This window comes from Zootoca vivipara, chromosome 5 (genome assembly GCF_963506605.1).
Source record: "Zootoca vivipara chromosome 5, rZooViv1.1, whole genome shotgun sequence".
In the NCBI taxonomy this organism is placed as follows: Eukaryota; Metazoa; Chordata; class Lepidosauria; order Squamata; family Lacertidae; genus Zootoca; species Zootoca vivipara.
The window spans coordinates 72,798,512-72,823,052 of NC_083280.1; the positions used below are offsets into that span (position 1 = coordinate 72,798,512).

General features: G+C 43.5%; 1 protein-coding gene across 1 annotated transcript in view; it reads left to right on the top strand.

Annotated features, from left to right (window-relative positions):
- The window catches only part of CTNNA3 (catenin alpha 3), a 550,231-nt gene that overhangs the window by 495,510 nt on the left and 30,180 nt on the right, over positions 1 to 24,541 (top strand). Inside the window, exon 15 of the mRNA XM_035137674.2 lies at positions 10,290 to 10,471. Within this exon, the coding sequence (XP_034993565.2) occupies positions 10,290 to 10,471 (182 nt within the window). The remainder of the gene's footprint in view (positions 1 to 10,289; positions 10,472 to 24,541) is intronic.

A 24,541-nucleotide genomic window follows, 5' to 3' on the forward strand; every position in this document is an offset into this window, starting at 1 on the left:
CAGGCTGCTTTGACCCCCACATGTCTCTGCACCAGAATCATGATTTATTTTATATGTCCTTTTGGAGAAGGGCCATTTGAGAAGGATTTTCTTTTGTTCACTTTTGTGTTCAGTAATACTTAAAAATAAATTCACAGTGGAAATAGTTTAGCAAGGCTGTGTGGGTTCTGGATAAGGAAACTGAAGTGAGAAGCCAGCAAAATACACACACACACACTTTCCCATAATTCTTTTTGCTATTTTTTTTAAAATTTAAATCAAATTGTCCCAACATTCTGAGTTCATTGAGCCCTTGATAATCTTATAAAGATGTCATTGACCCCAACCAAATTCTTAGGGTTAGTAAATGAAACAAAAGAAATATCAACATATAATCAACTTTTATTATTCATTAATTACCATTTCTAGGAATCATAAAAGGTAAAAAGTACCTTCAGCTCCAGGTGAGTTGGTATGATAACTTTTACTCTGGCTGAGCTGGGCTTGGGGCTTATGCCAGTGTAGCCCCACCTGAGCTTGGGGATCCATTGGATCCGAACTTACTCATCCTGGCAGATCTTGGGATTGAATTATCTCCTCAGTGGGTACAGGATTGCAGCCGGATGATGATGATGATGATGATTATACCCCACCCATCTGGCTGGGTTTCCCCAGCCACTCTGGGCGGCTCCCAACAGAGGACTAAAAACAGAATAAAACATCAAACAGTAAAAAAACTTCCCTAAACAGGGCTGCCTTCAGATGTCTTTTAAAAGTCGGATAGTTGTTTATTTCCTTGACATCTGGTGGGAGGGCGTTCCACAGGGAAGGTGCCACTACATAGAAGGCCCTCTGCCTGGTTCCCTGTAACCTCACATCTTGCAGTGAGGGAACCGCCAGAAGGCCCTCGGCGCTGGACGTCAGTGAATATCCTCTTCCTCTGTTATTCTCTTGAATGAGGAACAATACCTCTATAAGGCTCCACAGCCTCAGGATGGACTGATGTCAGATTAATTTGATTATGTATTTAAAATTCAGTCTAAGTTCACAGCCTGTTGGTTGGCAGACACAAAAATATTCAGGAATTTGTTTTTCAGTGAAGTGAAATTGCTATAATGTTAATTAACCATCTGTTATGCACATCCTTAATGTCTCACACAAAATCTAAACTTATTTTACTGTCCTGTAATCTGAATAGATTTTATAATGGGGATGAAGATTGAGAAGTTGTCCAATTTCTAATAGAATAGTAGCCAGAAATTGTATGCCTGAAAGTATGTCATTTTAAAATGGATTCTGAAAAATTATTTAGGCATTACATAATCGTTTATTATTAAAAACTACTCCTCTAAGCAAGGAGCTACTCCTCTAAGCAAGGAGTAGCAAATAGGATCAAGGTGTGCTGGAATGTTTGAGTAGTAGATTCTAATTAAAGGAAACTTGGATGCTGAGTTTTTAACCACTGGCTCTACCTGTATCCCAAACAAATATTATTTTATAATGGTCATGTGAAAACTCTTTTCAGGGTGACACTACCTCAGCAGTCCTGTAATAACTCCCATTGCAGACAAGCCTGATGGAAAAGCAAAGAGCAACACTAGTACTGATCAACCTCTGGCCTTTTGTTTAAGACAACTGGTTAGGTCGATGTGTGAAGGGCTATCAATCAGTCTCTTAAAGATTTGTGCATTTTAACTTGTCTCATAAAAAGGCATTTTCTTGAATAGATTCTGTTTTCCTCTCTACTGGGTTGGGTAACGCACTCTATACTATGAAATACTGTCATATGAGAGGTTGTGATCATGTAAAAACATCCATTAGTAATTTGAATCTTTAAGGTAAAATTTGTAATAGGGAGAATGAATAATCTTATTTTCCAAAACATCCCTTTAAAATAGCAAGCCATATGAAATGTAAAAACCTTCTTTATGCAATGGATGTAGCAAGCTCACAATTTGAAGTAGTTGCTTTTCTTTTAACATTTATTAATGCAGTAAACAATTATCCCAAAGCACAGATTTATTTTAATGACCTCATCTCAGCTTTTCTATTACAAGGGAGATCAAACCAAGGTGTCCATTATCACTTTCTGTTGCTTGATGTTGTTGCTTTTTGCCTTTTGCAGCAGTCATCAGGCAGAATTCTACCTAGGATCCTCATTTAGAATTGCTGCATGTTTTAGTTTTCTTTAAATCTAGTTTCCATCTTCTACTTTAGTTTTAGGATCCCATTGTTCTCCTGGGGAAATAACTGCAACCTTTCTCAGGTTGGTTCTCTGGTGCTTTCTCATCCTCAAGCCATGTAACTCTATTCACCCACAGGTAGACATAGAGAGGTGTTAAGACATAACACAATCAGGTGTTAAGAGGGCAGTCACCTGAGCTCTAACAATGCACTGGTGAACTGCTGCCCCTGCCTTTGAAGAGGCAAAATTTCCATATGGGAGGAAAACAGTGAAGCAGTCTGGTCTGGAATGTGATGGGTACCTTTTTTTAGGACAGTGGCTGGCAACATGTGGGCATGATGGGTTGTCTTTTAGTCTCTTTTTGTCAGATGAGCAGGAGTTGCAGTAGGGTACATGGACCACATTCTCTCTCCTAAAGATGGGCAGCATCAACATGAAGTACATGGTACAGTCAGTCTTCTGGCAGGCAGCATCAGTATTAGGCAGAGGTGATGTGAAATGGGAATGTGCTGCCCCTCCCCATTTCTATCACATGCCAGAATGCCCTCTCTCATGGAACTTGACAAGAAGGGTGGCCAAAAGAAGGTTTTGCCACTTACCTTTTCACTCAAGGGGAAGGGAAGATGAATAGCAACTCCATGTGCTGGAAGTGATGGGACAGACAGGGTGCCTCCTCTTGTGCATATGCAGCCTGAGGCAGGTGCTTCACACTGCCTGATGGGTGGGCTGGCTCTGGATTAGGTCACAATGGATAAACTCTCCTTTTCAGCCTCACTCCTTCAGGCAAGTGACATCAGAAGGAGGTCACAATGGCCAGCCACTCATCTTCAGGCAGGTGGTATCAGAAGGTCACCAGAATGGCCAACTTGTCTCCTTCAGGCAGAGAGACCCTTGGCATTGCTGCTCTTTCATTATGCAGTAGTAGTTGGCCATTGTGACCTCCTCCTGATGCAACCTACTAAAAGGAGAGACTGGCCACTGTGTTGATGCCACAGTACAAGGTAACAACCTACCTGAAAAAGATAGGTTGGCCATTGTAGCTCTATTTAGCCATTGCTATTTATTGTAACACACCCACGTTCTTTGTGGCAGTTTATGAAGGTGAAATCTATTGCTTAAAGGGTAACTACTGCCACCTACCCAAATATGTGAGAGATCCACACAAGTGCAACACTCCAAGTTAAGTGAAGAACCATCTGTTTCCCTTCGTTTTCCTGTGGAATATCCCCCCACTTCACCTATTATAAAACAGTGGTACCTCTGGTTACGAACTTAATTCGTTCCGGAGGTCTGTTCTTAACCTGAAATGGTTCTTAACCTGAGGTACCACTAGCTAATGGGGCCTCCTGCTGCCGCTGCCATGCAATCTGTTCTCATCCTGAGGCAAAGTTCTTAACCCGAGGTACTACTACCAGGTTAGCGGAGTCTGTAACCCGAAGTGTTTGTAACCTGAGGTGTTTGTAACCCGAGGTACCACTGTACTTACTTGATGTGTGTCAGACATGGCTTTTGCTCCAAACAATGGCACTACCTGGTTTCGTTTAGTAATGCAAAACATGTCATTGATTGGGAGGGTTTGTACCTCAGTAGTACAGCAGATGCTTTCAATGCAAAAAGTCCCAGTTTTAGGTCCTGGAATCTCCAGGCAGAACTGGGGAATGTCTCCTGTCTCAAACTCCGGAGAGCTACAGTCAATCAGTGAAGATAATACTGTACAAGATGGACAAATGGTCTCAGACAGTATCAGGAGGCTATTTCTATGTGACTTAAGTTTCTCTGGCCAGTAAGCAAACAGCAAAGTGATATAGAGGCAGGGACACTAGCAACACAATATTATTACATCATGCATTTTGCATTATTAAAAGGCAGCAAGCATGGGCGTACCCAGGATCAAAACTAGGGGGGGCAAGGGGAGGGGCCAAGGCACGGAAGGGGAGGGGCCACAAAGTGGGCGGGGAAAGTGCAGTCAGAGGCGCCGGGCTGGTGGGCGGAGACAGAGCCCAGCCCAGCGGAGCGCGAGTTTGGCGTCGAACTCGCGCTCCGCCGGGCTGTGCCCCTCCCTAGAAGCAGGGCTGGTGGGCGGAGGCGGAGCCCAGCCCAGCGGAGCACGAGTTCAGCGTTCCCGTCCGCCGCGCCGCGCTCTCTGGTTCCCCGCCGCGCTTGGCCTTGCCAGAGGTCGCGACGGGGAGCTGGAGGGAGGGCACAGCGCAGCGGGCGGGAACGGCGAACTCGCGCTCCGCCGGGCTGTGCTCCTCCCTAGAAGCAGGGCTGGTGGGCGGAGGCGGAGCCCAGCCCAGCGGAGCGCGTGTTCGGCGTTCCCGCCCGCTGCGCTCTCTGGTTCCCCGCTGCGCTTGGCCTTGCCTGAGGGTGCGACGGAGAGCTGGAGGGAGGGCGCAGCGCGGCGGGAACGGCGAACTCGCGCTCCGCCGGGCTGTGCCCCTCCCGAGAAGCAGGGCTGGTGGGCAGAGGCGGAGCCCAGCCCAGCGGAGCGCGAGTTCGGCGTGCCCGCCGCGCCGCGCTCTCTGGTTCCCCGCCACGCTTGGCCTTGCCAGAGGGCGCGACGGGGAGCTGGAGGGAGGGCGCAGCGGGCGGGAACGGCGAACTCGTGCTCCGCCGCGCTGTGCCCCTCCCTAGAAGCAGGGCTGGTGGGCGGAGGCGGAGCCCAGCCCAGCGGAGCGCGAGTTCGGCGTTCCCGCCCACCGCACCACGCTCCCTGGTTCCCCGCCGTGCTTGGCCTTGCCTGAGGGCGTGCCGAGGAGCTGGAGGGAGGGTGCGGCGCAGCGGGAATGGCGAACTCGCGCTCCGCCGGGCTGTGCTCCGCCTCTGCCCACCAGCCCTGCTTCTAGGGAGGGGCAGCCTGCGGCCCCCACTTGCCCCGCGGTGGGTATGCCCTTGTGGGGGGGGCAGCTGGCTTCTAGAGTAGGGCAGCTGCCCTAACTTTCCCCGTGGTGGGTACGCCCTTGGCAGCAAGGAAAAGAGGAGAAGGAGCCTTTCAAGCATGTAAAGTAAGAGAGAGAACTGCACTTCTGGTTTGAATTTTAAAATTTAGTTGAATGCATCCATAAGTCTGCTTTGGTTTCTGTTTCAGCTGAATACTTTTAAATATTAAAATTCCTTCAGTAGCACCTTAAAGACCAACTAAGTTTTTATTTTGGTATGAGCTTTCGTGTGCATGCACACTTCTTCAGATACAGTGAAATGGAAGTTTCCAGGCACTTATGTAGAGAAGGGGTGGGGATGGGGAGGGGGGATCACTCAGAAGGGTGGTGGAAATGGGTGATTGACTGACTGATAGCTGTTGATGACCGCAAACGACTGCAAATGGTTTTGCATGAGAAAGCAAGGGTGGAGATGGCTGAAGATCGCTTATCATGTATAATGAGTAAGACAGCTACTTTGAGATCTTATGCCCTTCAGCTCTCTATATTGGACAAACAGGCCAAACCCTACGCCAAAGGATAAATGGACATAAATCTGACATCAGGAACCAGAAGACAGAAAAACCAGTAGGAGAACACTTCAATCTCCCAGGACATTCTATACAAGATCTCAAAGTAGCTGTCTTACTACAAAAGAATTTCAGAAATAGACTGGAAAGAGAAGTTGCTGAATTGCAACTTATCACCAAGCTCAAAACCATGGAGGGACCTGGTTTGAACAGAGATATCGGGTTCTTATCTCATTATACATGATAAGCGATCTTCAGCCATCTCCACCCTTGCTTTCTCATGCAAAACCATTTGCAGTCGTTTGCGGTCATCAACAGCTATCAGTCAGTCAATCACCCATTTCCACCACCCTTCTGAGTGATCCCCCCTCCCCATCCCCACCCCTTCTCTACATAAGTGCCTGGAAACTTCCATTTCACTGTATCTGAAGAAGTGTGCATGCACACGAAAGCTCATACCAAAATAAAAACTTAGTTGGTCTTTAAGGTGCTACTGAAGGAATTTTTTTATTTTACTTCGATCCAGACCAACACGGCTACCTACCTGTAACTTTTAGATATTGTTCCCCTTAAATATGAAAAGTCCTTGGCCATCATAGAATATTCCCATAGAGATCAATGCCTACAGGCTGATTATTCTGTATGATTTATGAGCAGCCTGGCACTGTGCTACTAAGGAAGATAGAATGAATGACCTGGAGAAACTTGCTTCTAAATATGTCCTCTGTTAAGATTTGGAATGTTTCACTACCTTGTAGTGCCAGGAAAGATCAAGAACCCTAAAAAGGTTCCCCAATGTATGAGGTAATCAATATTTTCTCATGCAGTTGGATGGAATTCTAAAACTGAAGGGAGGCTATATTCTCTTCTCCATGATCTGCATGGTTTAAAATAATTTATCCAATGTAACTAGAATTTAGTCACAGTTCAGTCTAAAAATGTTTTATGTTTCAATCCACGTGAGCTGTCCTCTCATTCTGAAAGTGAAAAGCACAGTAGGAAAAGGGTTGTTTTCAGTTGTGTTATTCTTACACATTTCTTTTTTTCTCTTTAGTTTTTTTTAAAAAAATGTTCCTTGTGGTGACCAAGTGAATGGTTATCTAAATCTGTAGATACATATTTCTAAACATGTCAGATTAGTTTAGGAATATATATCTACAGATATAGATAACCATTCACATATTAGCAGATTTCTATTCCAATACCAGAGCAGTTCCTCTTCTCCTCAAGCATTTATTCAGAGCGCCTTTTGGCAAGGCAGATGGCATAATCATTGACAGCTGGAAAGAGGCTGGGCATCATTAAAACAAACACTAAATACATGCTTCTAGACAATTCCTGGAAATTAAAGCATGTAAATAGAAGGAGGAATAGAACATGGGCCTTGAAAATGACTAAACAGTTTATCCATATTTCATGCCTTCAGGAGAGAAACTGATTTTTTTTCCTTTATAGAAGTTATATGCTTCAAGTGCATCTGAATTCAGGTAATTCTGCTTGTCAGTTACTGTAGAGACTGTGGATCTGATCTAGTCACTGCAGCACCCAGGCCTGGTGTCAGCACTTGGTATGGTTGCGAAACAACTGGAATCCAGGAGGTGCCAGCTGTTTGCCTGCTGAAACCTCACCACCACCTCCTGCTAGCCCAAAGGAGGAGGAAGTGGTTGGCAGCCGCTCTAGGAATACCACTACAGACAGTGGGCACCAAATGACAGCAAGGGGTGGTCTGTGCTGGCAGGTAACCCACAGAAAGTAGTAAGTGGAGGGCCAGGAGTATTCAGCTAATCATTCCCTTGTCTATTCTAGAAAGATTGTATTGATGAGCCTTTCATATTGAAGGGATGGGGAGCATTCCACAAAACAAACAAACACACACATACACCAAAATAAAATACCTGGTACTTTATCCTCCTTTTGTATGAAGTTCTAGTTACAGGTAGGTAGCCGGGTTGGTCTGACGTAGTCAAAACCAAATAAAAAATCTCTAAGGTGCTACTGGAAGGATTTTTTAAATTTTGTATTATGTTGTCAGTATACATGTATTTGTACTATATATGTATAAAGGTAAAGGGACCCCGACCGTTAGGTCCAGCCGCGGACGACTCTGGGGTGGCAGCGCTTATCTCGCTCTATAGGCCGAGGGAGCCGGCGTTTGTTCGCAGACAGCTTCTGGGTCATGTGGCCAGCAGGACTAAGCCGCTACTTGCACTGTGTGCTTTCAAACTGCTAGGTTGGCAGGAGCAGGGACCGAGCAACGGAAGTTCACCCCGTCGCAGGGTTTTGAACCGCCGACCTTCTGATCGGCAAGCCCTAGGCTCTGTGGTTTAACCCACAGTGCCACCCACGTCCTTATATATGTATACAAGCAGCTTAACAATGAGTTATCCTGGGTAAGATGGAGTCAAAACAAATGGCCCAAACTACACAATACAGTAATATATGAACATATTTAAATTAAGAATATGCTTGGATCACAATGAGTATGACGATATCAGTAATTTTAAATTGTCGTGATACCGAAGAGCAGTATCCACCTTTGCAACTGATACATCCCCCAGTATCAATCAACAACACTTGCCTTTCATCAGGGATGGTATTTCTCCCTCACTGTGATGATTTTCCCTGAGGACATTTCTTTACTTCCTTCTATATAGATAAATAGGGACGCGGGTGGCGCTGTGGGTTAAACCACAGAGCCTAGGGCTTGCCAATCAGAAGGCCGGCAGTTCAAATCCCCGTGACGGGGTGAGCTCCCGTTGCTCAGACCCAGCTCATGCCAACCTAGCAGTTTGAAAGGACGTCAAAATGCAAGTAGATAAATAGGCACTACTACAGCGGAAAGGTAAATGGTGTTTCCGTGTGCTGCGCTGGTTCATCAGAAGCAGCTTTGTCATGCTGGCCACATGACCTGGAAGCTGTACGCTGGCTCCCTCGGCCAATAACGCGAGATAAGCGCCGCAACCCCAGAGTCGGTCACGACTGGACCTAATGGTCAGGGGTCCCTTTACCTTTATATAGGTAAATAGTTGCTATTAATTCCTTTGGGGAAGAGGAAAGTGCTATACTAATGTAGTGAGTGGGCATAGGCTACGGGGTAGGAGAAACGGGCCTATGCTTCTCAGGAATATTAGCCATTTTGCCTTTCTGATAAATCTTATTTTCTATCTTTTGCCCTACTGAGATGCTGTCCCTATCCTATGGCAGTCAGCAATGCCTATGTTTGCATGAAGCCACCTGGTCAGAGAATGTTCCTGACAACGGAATAGGCCGAGCTGCCCTGTTCCTGTGTCCAAACTGGCGAAATGCCTGGAACTTTGATAAGGATGTTCTTGGCGCAGAAGCCTGTTGCATAGGAAGTGGGCTATGGGCCGCGCTAAGGCTGTGAAATGTCTTTTTTTCCGTTTCAGCATAAATAACCTGGCAGACCCCAATGTGCTTATTGGGAATGTATTGCCATCTATATTACTAATTGTTGTATGCTATTGATACCCCATGCATTGATGGAATGTTCCTTATGTATTATATTGCTTTCTAATGTTTGCCAATACCTAATTGTATCTGTGTTGGGAAAGCACCTATGCTGGGAAGCACCTAGGCCAGGGGTCCCCAGACTTACCGGGCTTCGGGCTGCTGCCCACCGCGCCGACCGCGCGGCGGGCTGGAGGGCAGGGGAGTGCGCGCGCAGCGGGCCGGAGGGCGGGGGAAAAACGCACGCGGTCGGGGGGGAAAACGCCGAAAATCGCTTGTGCGCATGCGTATGGGCCTCCCCCGACCCGGAAGTGCACCGGAAATGACCTCTTCTGGGTCGAGAGAGGCCCATACGCATGCGCACAAAGGATTTTCGGCGATTTTCCCCCGATTTTGAAGATCGTCGCGGGGGTTGTCGCGGGCCGGATTGGGAGGCCAATTGGGCTGCATCCGGCCCGGGGGCCGTAGTCTGGGGACCCCTGACCTAGGCTTTGGCTGTGACAGCTGGGCGATGGACGTGAGCTCACATAGGAAAAGGCCTTGGCGACTTGCCCAAAGGATGCAGGATAGAGGATCTGGGACAGAGGTACATCCTTTGCAACTCACTGGGTCACTGTAACCCCAGATACGCCATATATGGGTGGGATGAGCTATTCCAATATGGAGCAATGCCGAATCTCTCATATTTGGTTTGGGGTTAATCTCTTCCAAGAAGGAGATGAAGTTCATAAATGGTAAACAGAATGGGCCTTGCCTTCACCAACTGGTAGTTCTTTGTTCTAAATGAGCCAATCTGAGTGGTTGTTCTGTAATGTATGGCTACCCAAAAGCTATACTTTTCTCTATTGCTGCGTGGTGAAGTTTCTTCAGTCTGAATGGCGACCTTACATTTAAACTGCCCTTTATCTCTGTTACTGGGTGGCCTGTCCCACTAAAAGGGGCCCTGGGTATGACATGTTTATTTATTACAATCTGTGCACAGAACACACACAGTGGTGCAGTTTTGACTTTTCAAAGTACCCAGTGCGGGACCAGCCAATCCTTGGACATTTGCATAGCCCAAAGATGCAGGGATCAGATCTCAGCTGTTGTTTCAGAATGACATCTTATTCAGAGCAGTCATTTGTTAATGTCCATTTGCATCCACAAAGAAAGGACACCCTCTGACAAAGGCAGATGTTTTGCAAATCAAATTATCTTACCTTGCAGGCAAAGATGACTCAGTTGCCAGAGGCAGAGAAAGAAAAGATAGCTGAGCAAGTGGCTGACTTTAAGAAAGTCAAGAGTAAACTTGATGCAGAGATTGAAATATGGGATGATACCAGCAATGACATCATCGTTCTGGCTAAACGGATGTGTGTGATTATGATGGAGATGACAGACTTCACAAGGTAATTATGCAGGATTTAAAATACATACATACATAGAGCTAAAAGCAATTGTCACGTTCAGAGTGGAAAACACAAAAGAGTTTATAATGACAGATGACAAGTGAGTGTCACAACTAATAAAACTGAAAATTGAAGTATTCAGTGTGAAATACTGAAATGCCAAGCCGTTTAAACCATCATACTGTGCTTGCCTTTAGGGGAGAAAGAGTGATGTTTATCTTTGTCCTTTTTGTTTTCCTTTGATTTTACTTGAGGTTATTTTCTCTGGTTGATCCTTTTAGCACTGTTAAACAGTGAAGTGACCTAATGGGAATGAAGTCCTGTGGTTATGAAATTACTCACGATAAAAACAGAAAAGTTCTTGAATGTGTACAGCATTTGTTCTTCACTATGAACTTTGGGCCTATCTATGCTAGAATTTACATGGTTTTACTACTTTGAATGTCACAGCTTCATCAAAGAATCATGAATATGATGATATGGAGAGGGAGTAGAGTCACAGATCCCTCTAGAGAACAACAATTCCCAGTGTTCTCTGGGAATGTTTTAGGAATTTAAATGGTGGTGTAGATGCAGCCTTTGTGTTTCTGTACTTATGTCTCAAATATTGAAATTTTCCATAATGCTATCAGGGTTGGGTCTACTGATCAGAGTGCACCTAGTATCCATTTTCACAAACTACATCTTTGCAGGCATTTTATTACCATTTAATCACCTTTTGGATAAAAAAGATTAGTTAAAGACCTAAGGAAAACTAAAAGAGTAATTATATTCTGGCTGGAAATTGAAACTATTGATAGAGACTACGAGACAGAGATACAGCTGCACAGGGAAATCCCACTTTTCCCGGATCACTGCAGCTCAGTGTTTAAGGCTATATCCCGAACTTGCTTCGTAACACATAATGGTAAGGATGCTGTGAATCCAAGGACATATCTATACAGTATTGTGAAACATTATGTTTGGCTTGGCTGATAAGCATACATGTTGGCTGAAATGTTGTAGATTGGCTTTTATGGAAATAAATGGGAGCTCTCCCATATATATAAGGACTTTCATGACCCCCTTCCAAAGGCAGCCTCCTGCGTCACTCAAACAAGACTATTCTCAAAAGTAGGGGGATCTTCTCTAGACCAGTTTCTAAAGTAGTACCAAAAAGGGGGAAAAACAGACAAATTAAGGAAACTGGTGGGTGAAATCAGTTGGGCACAGGCACAGGAATCTCTGGATCACTCATAAATAGTCCATTTGCCATTTGAACTGTCTTAAGTACCACTCCAAGAGAATTTCCAAACAAACAAGATTTTTAAGATGTTACAGTCCGTTCTGCTTTGTTTGAGAAGTAGTATCCTTGTGTGGTGTAACATCTCAGTTCTTCCGTTGTGCAAACTTAAAATAAGCTCTTGTTTAAAACAAACAAAATCCCACCCTTATCTGCCATTATATTTTGAAATTTGCACTTTAAAACAATAGTATCAGGATCCTTCCTCAAAAACCCTTTGGCACAGGAAGCTTTTGAATCTCCCTGCTACTGGTTCTACCACCTGTAACTGGTGTTAAGGAAAACAGACTTAGAAATGAAATGGAGTGCAGTTCACAGCCACTGTTCATTTTACCAAGCATACATCGACTTTCACTGGCCTCTCATAAAAAAGGTAAAGGACCCCTGACAGTTAAGTCCAGTTGTGAACGACTCTGGGGTTGCAGTGCTCATCTCGCTTTACTGACTGAGGGAGCCAACATTTGTTCACAGATAGTTTTTCCGGGTCATGTGGCCAGCATGACTAAGCCGCTTCTGGTGAAACCAGAGCAGCGCACGGAAGCACCATTTACTTTCCCACCGGAGCGGTACCTATTTATCTACTTGCACTGGTGTGCTTTCGAACTGCTAGGTGGGCAGGAGCAGCGACTGAGCAACGGGAGCTCACCCCCGTCGCGGGGATTCGAACCGCTGACTTTCCCATCAGTGGTTTAGACCACAGCGCCACCCGCATCCCTCCTGGCCTCTCATCCATAGTATTAAATAAATGCCTTGCAAAAACTTTTACTACCTGTTCTCTCGGATCCATATTAACAGGTCCTTACAACAAGGTAAGGTTGTAAGGTAAATCAAGTACTCCCAATCAATGAAGAAATATATAAACATAACCTTTTATTTGGACATAAGAGGTCGGATCCAGCTAAATTGGTTAAAAAGTTCCATTGATGTCAATGAGAATTGTGCAATTAACTTAGTAATATACTGTTCTTGTAAATTGTGAATTTACAATCAAGACTTTCATAAGTTAGCTGGACCAAGAAAATAAAAGCTTGTTCACTTTATTCTGCATAAGCCATATGGATTATTCTCAGTAAAATAAACAGAACCATATTTGTTAAAAGTGTACAAGCATATCAATGGTGAAGGCAGATGGTAGAGTAGTGTTGGGGGCTGCAGTCTTGAAGAGTGGAATTCCAAAAGCAGCAGGTATCAAACGAAGCAAGCAGAGAATTTCCTAGTGGAGGTACCATCTGGATCACACAGGATTGAGAAAATGCATTAGTTTAATGCACACTTTGTATACTTGGATTTATTTATTTTTAGAGCTATAAACCAAAACAAAGAAGTCAAAGTCTTCCCTCGTGAAGCTATAACCTGCATGGTTATTGGGGAAATTAAAAATATAGTTGAAACGAGCCTTTATACTGCTGTACACCACCCCAATCTGAGTGGTGCAAGATTACAAAACATTTAAAAAGGAAAGATATAGTAGTCATAGGGGACTTAAAATACCCTGATTATCTGTTGGGACACACACTGCAAGAATGTAAGGTCCAACAAATTCCTCAATTGCCTTCCTCATTTCGCAGAATGTGGAAGAAGCAACAAGGGGGTAATCTCTCTTGGACCTGGTCCTCACCTATCAAGGAGAATGAAATATACTCGGAGTCGAGAGTGAATTTCATGCTCTTTATTCAGCTCATATTCATCAAGGAGAAGAAGAGAAGACGAATGGCTCTTTTCCCAAAACCATCTGCTTATATACATTATTTACACAATGGGCCTTGCGTGATTGGCTACTTCAGGGCTACCCCTGTGGGCCAATTATATTGTGGATTGACTTCTGCCTGCAGCCTGATTGGCTGCTCCTACAGGCCAATCAGGTAGCAGATTCACTTCTGCCAGCCGCCTGATTGGCTGCTCTAGCAGGCCAATCAGGTTGCGGATTCACTTCCACCTGGAGTTGGATTGGGTAGCTCCTGCTGATTCTGAATCCTATTGTTCTAGGATTCAGCTCAGTACATAACATCCCTCCCCTCTAAGTTCCAGTCCTGCCCGGGAAGTTGCATTCGTAGTCCCCAAGGTCTGCTGGCCGCCTCCGTGTGCGTTGTGGCCTGGGGTGTTCCTGAAGCCTGGATGCACGGTGCGATGCAGCGGTGCAGCAGGTGGCGGTGCTGCGGTGCAGTGCGTGGTGGCGGTCAGCTCAGCAGGATCCCACCTTCGTCGCCAGTGAAATATACTCGGAGTCGAGAGTGAATTTCATGCTCTTTATTCAGCTCATATTCATCAAGGAGAAGAAGAGAAGACGAATGGCTCTTTTCCCAAAACCATCTGCTTATATACATTATTTACACAATGGGCCTTGCGTGATTGGCTACTTCAGGGCTACCCCTGTGGGCCAATTATATTGTGGATTGACTTCTGCCTGCAGCCTGATTGGCTGCTCCTACAGGCCAATCAGGTAGCAGATTCACTTCTGCCAGCCGCCTGATTGGCTGCTCCAGCAGGCCAATCAGGTTGCGGATTCACTTCCACCTGGAGTTGGATTGGGTAGCTCCTGCTGATTCTGAATCCTATTGTTCTAGGATTCAGCTCAGTACATAACAGAGAAACTAATCTACAAAGTGGAAGTACAGGGAATCTTGGGAGGAAGTGATCACGTCCTCTTGGGATTCATTATACACAGGCAAGGGAAAATTAAGTACAGCCAGGCATGCACTCTAGACTTTAAGAAGACTGATTTCAGAAAGGAAACTTACTGAACTACTGGGTGAGGTCCCATAGTCAGAAATAATCAAAGAGAAGGGAGTCTGAGATGGATGGAAGTTTCTTAAAGGTGAAATATTGAATGCACAAATGCAGACAATTCCAACAAGAAAGAAAAGTGAGAGACACCTAAGAAAAATGGTGTGCCTGCATAAAGAGCATATAGATGAGCTGAGAAGAAATAAGGGAATGTGTAAGAAATGGAAGAAAGTAGAAATCACAAAGTATCCTACAGTTGTAGGAAGATCAGGCACGCCAAAGCTCAGAATGTACCCTGGCTTGCAGGGGCATTGCAGGAGATGACTCTCAGGGTCTCTTTCAATTATACAATTCTATTATTTTATTATTTCAATTGGCAAACTTATTCTGGAATTTCTTGTTGGACTTCCTTTGCTTGTCCTTTTTACATTGCAGAGGAATTGCATTTGTTTTGCTGCACTACTATTTTATAAATATTAGTGAAGAGCTATCCCTCCCTCTTTCTTTATTATTAATGTTTCAAAAAGCAGTTCTTTCTCTGTTTCACCTTTGGTTCTGTTCTAACCTATTCAGGTAGGTTCTCCTCTGGATAAAGTGAAATGGAAGAGGTCTATATTGCATTCTGTCTGTTCTTCATATGTTTGAAGATGGGTCTAATTGTGGTATGAAATTAAACCCCTGGTTCTCCATTCTTGAAAGTATCCTAACCTCCCTCTTGTGTTAAATCTTTCATGAGTTGAAACAGGTGTTGTTGGTGAAACATCTGATGCCCAACCACAAAACCTGCTAAGCTAATTTCCTACTTTCTATTTCTATTCATGATCTCAGTTTAACATGCATAATTGAAATAATTGTTATGTACAAAGCAAAGTAAACAAGTAAATAGAACAAGGGATTATTTGGTTTGCATCATGATAAACAGGATTGAGGATGTCAATTTGCTTAGGTTCACTTATGTAAATATACTGGTTTGACCTTAGCTTCCAAACAAAACTATGCCACTAGGGATGTCAGGTGTTGTCAGGAGATGTTTGATGTACTACAGATGAATCAAGTACATGAACAAAGAGAGTAGCCAATTAACAATACAATCAGTGCCTACATTTCTCTCTTATTTCTTTTAGTGCTTTCATTTTTAATGCTAGGCAAAGGCTGTGTTTAACAGTACATGATTATAGTATGCCCAAGTGTTTCCGAAGTAGCTTACTTCCTAAATTTGCTTATCTTTTCAATATATTTTATTTGGTGTCATTTCTAGAAGGTCTTCATGTTGTTGTTGTTGTTTAGTCGTGTCCGACTAAACCCCATGGACCATAGCACGCCAGGCACTCCTGTCTTGCACTGCCTCCCGCAATTTGGTCAAACTCATGTTCGTAGCTTCGAGAACACTGTCCAACCATCTCTTCATAGGTCTTCATAGAATTGGTCAATTTCAGTTTCTTTAGCACCGGTAGGGTAGTTGGTTTATAAACTTGGATTACTGTGATGTTAAAAGGTCTGCCTTGGATTCGTATTGAGATCATTCTTGATGACATCAACCTTGATGGCATCAAGTGAGGAGCAATTAAAGAACCTTTTAATGAGGGTGAAAGAGGAGATCACAAAATATGGTCTGAAGCTCAACATCAAAAAAAAACAACTAAGATCGTGGCCACTGGTCCCATCACCTCCTGGCAAATAGAAGGGGAAGAAATGGAGGCAGTGAGAGATTTTACTTTCTTGGGTTCCATGATCACTGCAGATGGTGACAGCAGTCACAAAATAAAAAGACGCCTCCTTCTTGGGAGAAAAGCAATGAGAATCCTAGATAGCATCTTAAAAAGCAGAGACATTACCTTGCCAACAAAGGTCCATATAGTTAAAGCTATGGTTTTCCCAGTAGTGATGCATGGAAGTGAGAGCTGGACTGTAAAGAAGGCTGACTGCCGAAGAATTGATGCTTTTGAATTATGGTGCTGGAGGAGACTCTTGAGAGTCCCATGGACTGCAAGAAGATCAAACCTATCCATTCTGAAGGAAATCAGCCCTGAGTGCTCACTGGAAGGACAGATCCTGAAGCTGAGGCTCCAGTACTTTGGCCACCTCATGAGAATAGAAGACTTCCTGGGAAAGACCCTGATGTTGGGAAAGATTGAGGGCACAAGGAGAAGGGGACAACAGAGGACGAGATGGTTGGACAGTGTTTTCGAAGCTACGAACATGAGTCTGACCAAACTGCTGGAGGCAGTGGAAGACAGGAGCACCCAGTGTGCTATGGTCCATGGGGTCACGAAGAGTCGGACACGACTAAACAACAACAACAACAACCAGTATTTTTGCCTCTTTGGGAAATATATCAGTTCTACCTTATGATTTTAAACAGAGCTGAGGTGAAAGGAAAGTGGGGAGGAAATTTAATCTAAAAATGCTCTCTATAGCAGGAATGGGGAACCTGTGGCCTTCCAGAAGTTGCTGGTGTTGATGTGAGCTGGAAGACTACAGATTTGCCCTTGCTATTGTACATCATGGGGGAGATTATCCAGATAATGGACTGTTACCTTGATGAGCATTGCTGTTGTTTTATAAGGCTGCTGGGGGATACAATAGGTGGATAGTTTCCCTCACTTGAGAGATGCTGGATGAGTTATTTTGATAGTGTTAGTGCAGAACAGTGTTCCAACGACAGAAACCCATTCCTTCTTAATTTAGTGGCTCTAAAGTCTCTTTTTATTTGATTGAAGTCTTCTGCCTAGGTGGCCCTAGAGCAGCTGTCCATTACAACATTGTTCCTATAAAACAAAATGGGGAATGTGTGACCTTTCCACAAGGCAGTTGTTTGGTTGATTGTTTCTCACAGGGACAGAAAATGTTTTGTGTCTATATTGAATGGTCCAGACATCATCTATGTTATTGCTGGCTATTTAAACTGGTCACTTACAACATCTGTGTTCTAATCCTAGTGGGAATAAACATTTTCATGTGTAAACAGAAGTGGAAATAATGAGTGGAGAGGAACTGTTGAGCAATTTCTCCCCCTCCTCCAATTATCCCTAATACAAAAACTGTGTTCTCTACATTGCTCCAGATCCCTGTGTCTGCCAGACTTAATGTGTATTAGTTTAATAGTAGTAGTAGTACTACCTGACTTAAGAAATATTTGTTGTTGTTGTTTAGTCGTTTAGTCATGTCCGACTCTTCGTGACCCCATGGACCATAGCACACCAGGCGCTCCTGTCTTGCACTGCCTCCCGCAGTTTGGTCAAACTCATGTTCGTAGCTTCGAGAACACTGTCCAACCATCTCGTCCTCTGCCGTCCCCTTCTCCTAGTGCCCTCAATCTTTCCCAACATCAGGGTCTTTTCCAGGGAGTCTTCTCTTCTCATGAGGTGGCCAAAGTATTGGAGCCTCAGCTTTATGATTTGTCCTTCCAGTAAGCACTCAGGGCTGATTTCCTTCAGAATGGATAGGTTTGATCTTCTTGCAGTCCATGAGAAATATACCTTCTCTATATCTTATCCTTTGAACTACTGACCTGCAACAAAATATTGCAGTGTGGAGTGCTGCTGTGTAGGATTCCAGCCTCAGTTCCATTCCACTTTTTCCTTCCATTTTCCATCCTACCCCCACACCAGTCAGTCAGCATGCCATAGTCACTGAGCATGCTTGGGCCCCAAGGGGCTGGCTTAGTTGGGGCAGGGTGTGGGTTTTTTTTTTTTACCAGATTGTGGGTGGCAGGGTGTGTGTGTGTGTATATATATACACACACACACTTCTGTCATTCTTGGAATCCCCTCATGCACCAGTGGATAACTTTTGGCCCTCCAGACGTTTGCTGAACTACAACTCCCATTGGCTAATGGGAGTTGCACATTTTTGCACAATGTTTAGCAGCAGTTAAAACACTGTAAATAGATGCAGTGATTTATAGTTGGAAGTTGACCATATATAGTATAATCTGTTGGACAAAGTCTTCCTCCACCTCATGACTTGTTAGATTTTTTTTCTCAGTTAAAATAATTTAGATCTAAATTCTAACAGTTATTTTATTAAATTTATAAAAAAAATGACTTAAAATTAAAAAGCACGCATGAATTGAGGGAGACAATTGAAATACGATAACATTGGTGTGTATATTCACTCTCTTGAGTGATTTTACTTTCCTGGGCTCCTTGATCACTGCAGATGGTGACAGCAGTCACGAAATTAAAAGACGCCTGCTTCTTGGGAGAAAAGCAATGACAAACCTAGACAGCATCTTAAATAGCAGAGACATCACCTTGCCTACAAAGGTCCGTATAGTTAAAGCTATGGTTTTCCCAGTAGTGATGTATGGAAGTGAGAGCTGGACCATAAAGAAGGCTGATCACCGAAGAATTGATGCTTTTGAATTATGGTGCTGGAGGAGACTCTTGAGAGTCCCATGGACTGCAAGAAGATCAAACCTATCCATTCTTAAGGAAATCAGCCCTGAGTGCTCACTGGAAGCACAGATCATGAAGCTGAGGCTCCAATACTTTGGCCACCTCATGAGAAGAGAGGAATCCTTGGAAAAGACCCTGATGTTGGGGAAGATTGAGGGCACTAGGACAGGATGGTTGGACAGTGTTCTTGAAGCTACGAACATGAGTTTGACCAAACTGCGGGAGGCAGTGCAAGACAGGAGTGCCTGGCGTGCTATGGTCCATGGGGTCACGAAGAGTCGGACACGACTAAATGACTAAACAACAACGTGTCTGCCTTTCCCTTAAAAGGTCTGGATGATTGAAAATATATTTGAATTCCCAAAGAGGAGCATCAAATGCTTTTTGCAGTGCACTGGCTCCACTGTGTCATATTGCAGCAGGACTCCTAGTGCCAGTGCATGGGGTCAGAGTTGTCTGACGGCATCAGAGTAAGAGGTAGAAATAATCAGCACTCTGTCCCACACAGAGATGTCAAGATGACCTTCCTTCCAGTGTTCTTATGGGCACAGCAAGGGTGAACTTACTACATTTTCAATGGGGTTCGCCATAAAGTCCCAGAACGTAACCGAGGAGTAAAGCTAAAGAGAATGAGGATTTTGAATTAAAACTTAAGGAGCCACAAAGAGTGGTTTCCACAGCTGGAGAGATAAGCAGTTGGCTAATTTTAAAAAGCAACCAACCGCTTTGGCTATGGGAACTGCCGCATGATACAAGGCACAGGCTGTCCGCAGAAATCACTTCTTTGGATCTGTGCCCTGATAATTTATTAAGGACAGGGAGGCCATCTGTATGTAGTTCCACTAAATGAATTCTGGCATATTTTGTTTCAGATACAGTACATTTATTTTAAATTGATTTTTTTTTACATACCAAATAGCATCATCTATTATTTATATTCTAAACCAAACCTGCCTGCACAACTTGTTGTCATGCACCAAGCTAAACACAACTCACCAGATTGTCGCCTGCCAGAGAATCAGTAGGCCGTTGCTGTTTGCCCAACAAGGCAGAGATTGGGGGCAGGGGTAGAATTTATCAAGCACCTGGAATCCCATAATAATGCCTAAACTTGATGGGTCACAAGTAGTAAAGTTAACTTTTTTAAAAACCCATCTTTTGGAAGCACCTTATGCCTGCACTATGCACTATGATATTGCTGTATGTTCATAGGGTTCAGCGTGTGTGTGTGTGTGTGTGTGTGTGTGTGTGCGTGCGCACATGGGTGTGCCTCAGCTGTGCGCACAAGTATTTGTTGCATGCACGAATTCAACAGAGAATGTGTACTGGTAATGGTGCACATTGACACAAAGACATGGAGAGTGTGCCTAAACTAACAGCACAGCACAGGGGATTTTGTGCATTTTCTCTGCCTAGGGATTTGCATATTGCCTGGGGAAAGTCTAAAATTGATGTGGAGGCTATGCATATTACCCAGGCAACATACAAAACATTTCAGATAAATTTGCATTAGTTGGGGTTTATCCATCTTGGCTGAGCACTGAGTAAATTGTCTTATGATACTTGAAGTTTGTACACATTCTTCATATGAATGTGCACAATTGTCACACTAACCCCTACGTGGTGCTATCTAAAGTTTCTGGGGCTGCTTATGATGATAATTTCATTTACACCCTATCTTTCTTCTAAGGAGTTCAAGGTAAAATACATGGTTCTCTGCCTCCTTATGACATAGATTAGGTGGGTGATCCAAGGTCACCCACACAATGAGCTTCATGGTCAAGTGAAGATTTGAAACTCGGTATCCCAGCTCCTAGCCTACAAGAATATTAATTATTGAGCATAGGAAACCCCTATAGCCGCTGGGATCTATGGACACAACCAGAACTAATGTATGGTACCCTTTATTTATATTATTAAATTTTGTCATATCAAATGATTAAATTAAAACAGTGCATTAACCTTCAAAAGAAGCACATTTTCCTGATAGGTCAGAAGTAGTCATGTGCAAAAGATAAATGTAAAATGTTTTGATAAGTGATTGTAATGTATAATGAAAGATATACATATTTGAAAGATGGATTACTGAGGCATTAGCGACCTAGAAATGTGATTAGACATCCATATTAATAAACACCTGTCACTATTGCATAACAGATGTTCCAAGAACATATCAAATGCAAATTCACACGACTCCTTCCCTGTGCGGTTAATTACATTACCTATCCTGCAATTTATTTGTTTTTATTTTGTTCCATTTCAGTTGCTAACTGTGGATTTATGAACGAGGGAAGTATTTTAGGAAGTTCTGGAACTTGTTCTTGCAGGGGGGCTTAAACAGAATTCTGACACTCATTCAAATTGTGCTTTTTTGTTTGGGCTGCAAAAATCTTCTGAGTTGCATAATCTTTTCCTGAATCTTCCTAGTCTTTGAGCTCAGTTCTAAGCTGAACTTGCTCTTTGAGAACAGGTTTATGCCTATATGCTGTAGGTGGTATCCACACCCTTGGAAATTAGTTTAGCTTATTTAGTCAACTTACCCCAAGTGAGTACTGTAAGCTGTTTAGTAAACAAGGAGAACTCAAGTTTGCTGTAAGTCTATATTGTTTTAACAACAAACCTACCAACTCAGAAACAAGTTCAATGGGGCTTACTCCCAGGTAAGTGGGAAAAAGACTTTAGACTTCAAAAAAATCTTTTAAGCGAGTTCCACTCAGGCTCAAGTCACATCACATGCAGTTAACACCTTACTGCCACCTTACTAGTTTGAACCAATGTACTGAACACCAGGGATTAAAAATATAAATTTAGGAGTGTGAAGGTGGTGTGAGCTTCCTGGGATGCTCAAGATTCACCTAAACCTTGTGGGTGGCACTTCTTAGAACCGGCTAGTCTTAGAAGACATCTGAAGGCAGCCCTGTTTAGGGAGGCTTTTAATGTTTAACAAATTAGCGTATTTTAATGTTTCTGTTGGAAGCCGCCCAGAGTGGCTGGGGAAACCCGGCCAGATGGGCGGGGTATAAATTTATTATTATTATTATTATTATTATTATTATTATTATTATTATTATTAAAGTAGGCAATTTCTGCAGTCCTTGTCCAACCCCACATTACCAGGAGAACATATGAAGTGGGCTCAAGAAAGCTTGAGAACTTAAGATTAGAGGAAAGGACTGAATAATAATAATAATATTTTTTGTTATTTATTCCCCACCCATCTGGCTGGGTTTCCCCAGCCACTCTGGGCAGCTTACAGCACATTAAAAATTGTGAAATTGCATCTGAAGGCAGCCCTGTATCGAATTTTTTAAATCAGACATTAAAAAATTTCGATACAGGGCTGCCTTCAGATGCAAGTTCATAATACAAGTATTTGGGGGACTGGAATACTATAACCAATTAAGATTCTCACTGCCATTGTGGCAGCTGCCTGAGAAAAAGCTGTGTGATGGGAGCTGTCCTGATCTCTTCTTATTATCAGTTGTGTCCTTGAACTAGGGTGGAGAGCTCATAATTGGAGAGCAAGAGCAGAGGTGTTGGTACACTCTCATGGCATCAGGGGTAAGGTGAGGGAGTCATTTGATTTGTTCTAGAGGAGAAGGAGTAGATGTGGAAGGCCATCCCCCCTGAGACTGAAAGGAACTGTTTGTTAGCCATCTTGAAAATCTAAGTGGTGGAAAGGTGGGTTAATCTGTTAAATAACTAAAATTCTTAATATATTTTACTTAGAAATGAAATCATCTGCCTTAGGAACAGCGAAATTTATTTTTCTAAAGCTTTTCTTGCTCCCCTTTATCTCCCATATATTGATTATTTGTCCTGGTTTAGACTGTCTTATCATTAGATATTGCTGTAGTTAAGTGGGAGGATGAAAATCTGGCCAATTTGGTACATAGGTAAAAAACAAAACAAACCCCCAACTTCAGGTGTTTTCAGCCATGCGGGGTTACCAGGACCAACTCTGACTTTTCCTTTCCTAAAAAACTCTAGTTTGATAATATGGCCTGGGAACCAATGGCCCTCTAGATGATGTGGAATCACAACATCACAAGGGCCACATGTTCCCCATCCCTGTTTCAAAGTATAAAACTGACGGTTCAGCAGGTGCTATTAGCACCAATGGCAAAATCAGAGTGCAATCTTGGAATTAGTGTTGTTCCAACGGTACATTATTGGCAGAAACAATGATGGGCACCAGAGGGTAGCTGCTGATTAAAGCGAAGCTGTAGCTTGCAAAACCTGCACCCCCCCCCCTAAAGCAAAAGGAAAGAGGAAAACTAGTGTTCTTGTTGGCTGTATACATTGGTTGTATATGATGATAGTTGTTTCTTATAATTAGATAGATAAATAAATAGGTAGGTAGAGTGCGCAGTATTGAAACTAGCGTAAGTTATGATCCAGCCCAAAGCTGTGCACCATTAAGGCCCCCAGATTTCAATCCAAGTGATATAAAGAATAGAATTGAAATTATCTCATTGAAATATGTGGGACTTCAAAGTCCTGGGCTGACTTGTGCTCTTATCTATTAAAAAGAAGGTAGAAAATCACCTGTTGGAGATTATTTCAGTACAGGAGTAGATGACCTACTTGATCATAGGGTGTTCCTGCTGTATTTCTAGCAAAATTATGCTTCATAGGTGTAAGGGACAAAAGGTACAGAGACCCCCCCTTCCATCCTGAGGAGTAGTAGTTCCTCCTCCAGCACCAGCGGCAAGGGGGAAGAGTCCAGCGAGGGAGGAGGAAGAAGGGGACAGGGCTCCGGCAGGATGGCAGAGCCTCTGCTGCACGGTAGACAGGAAGAGAGAGAGAGAGGGAGAAGAGGGGGAGAAGGAAAACATGGAAAGGAGAGCTTGCCTCCCTCTGGTTCCGGAATTACGCCAGAGGAAACAGGGGAGGAGATTTGGAATGCCCAGTCTCTTATGCTGGAAGAAAATGCGGGAACCTCCATTCCAGGGTTCTGTGTGAGACTGATAACATGTATCCTGCACAGCTCTAGCACTGTAAATAGCCTGCACATAATAAAAGCATGAAAAGGCAACGGTGTGGAGAATCGTTACTCTAGAGTAGTCACAACGCTCCCTCTGTGACAATAGGTATCTGTCTTTACTGACATTATTTCGTTGCTGATGTTATTTTAGCATTATTTGCAAAACACATCAACATACCATGTCAGGGTTTGCTTGTGCCTCTGTGACACTAGAAGCTGATTCACATAATCTTATTTTTCTGTGGCTGACTAGAGACCACAGAAAAGAATTTTGTAATTCTTGCTGAACAGATTGGGCTTGTCATTCCTTTAGCCAGCTTATTATTAGAGCTGAGTTTGACAGCTGAGAGAGAGCATTTACTTGCATGCAAAGGATTAAATCTAATTCTATATAAATAAACGTAACAGCATATATCCAAGTCTCTTGCAAATTGCACAAGCAGTTTTGATACTGGGCTTTACATTGGAAAGCCACAAAATGATCTTAAAAGCCAAAAAGATTAAGTTCAGAACTCAGCAACCCACTTACAATATTCACACACCCCTGCAGTATCACAATCGAAGATAAGAAACACTGTATTTTTCAGTAGAGCTGGTACTCTCCCCCCCCCCAAGCTTTATTTGGCAATTAATGAGTGTTGGATAAAGCTTTTAAGAAGCACTCTTGCTCCCATACC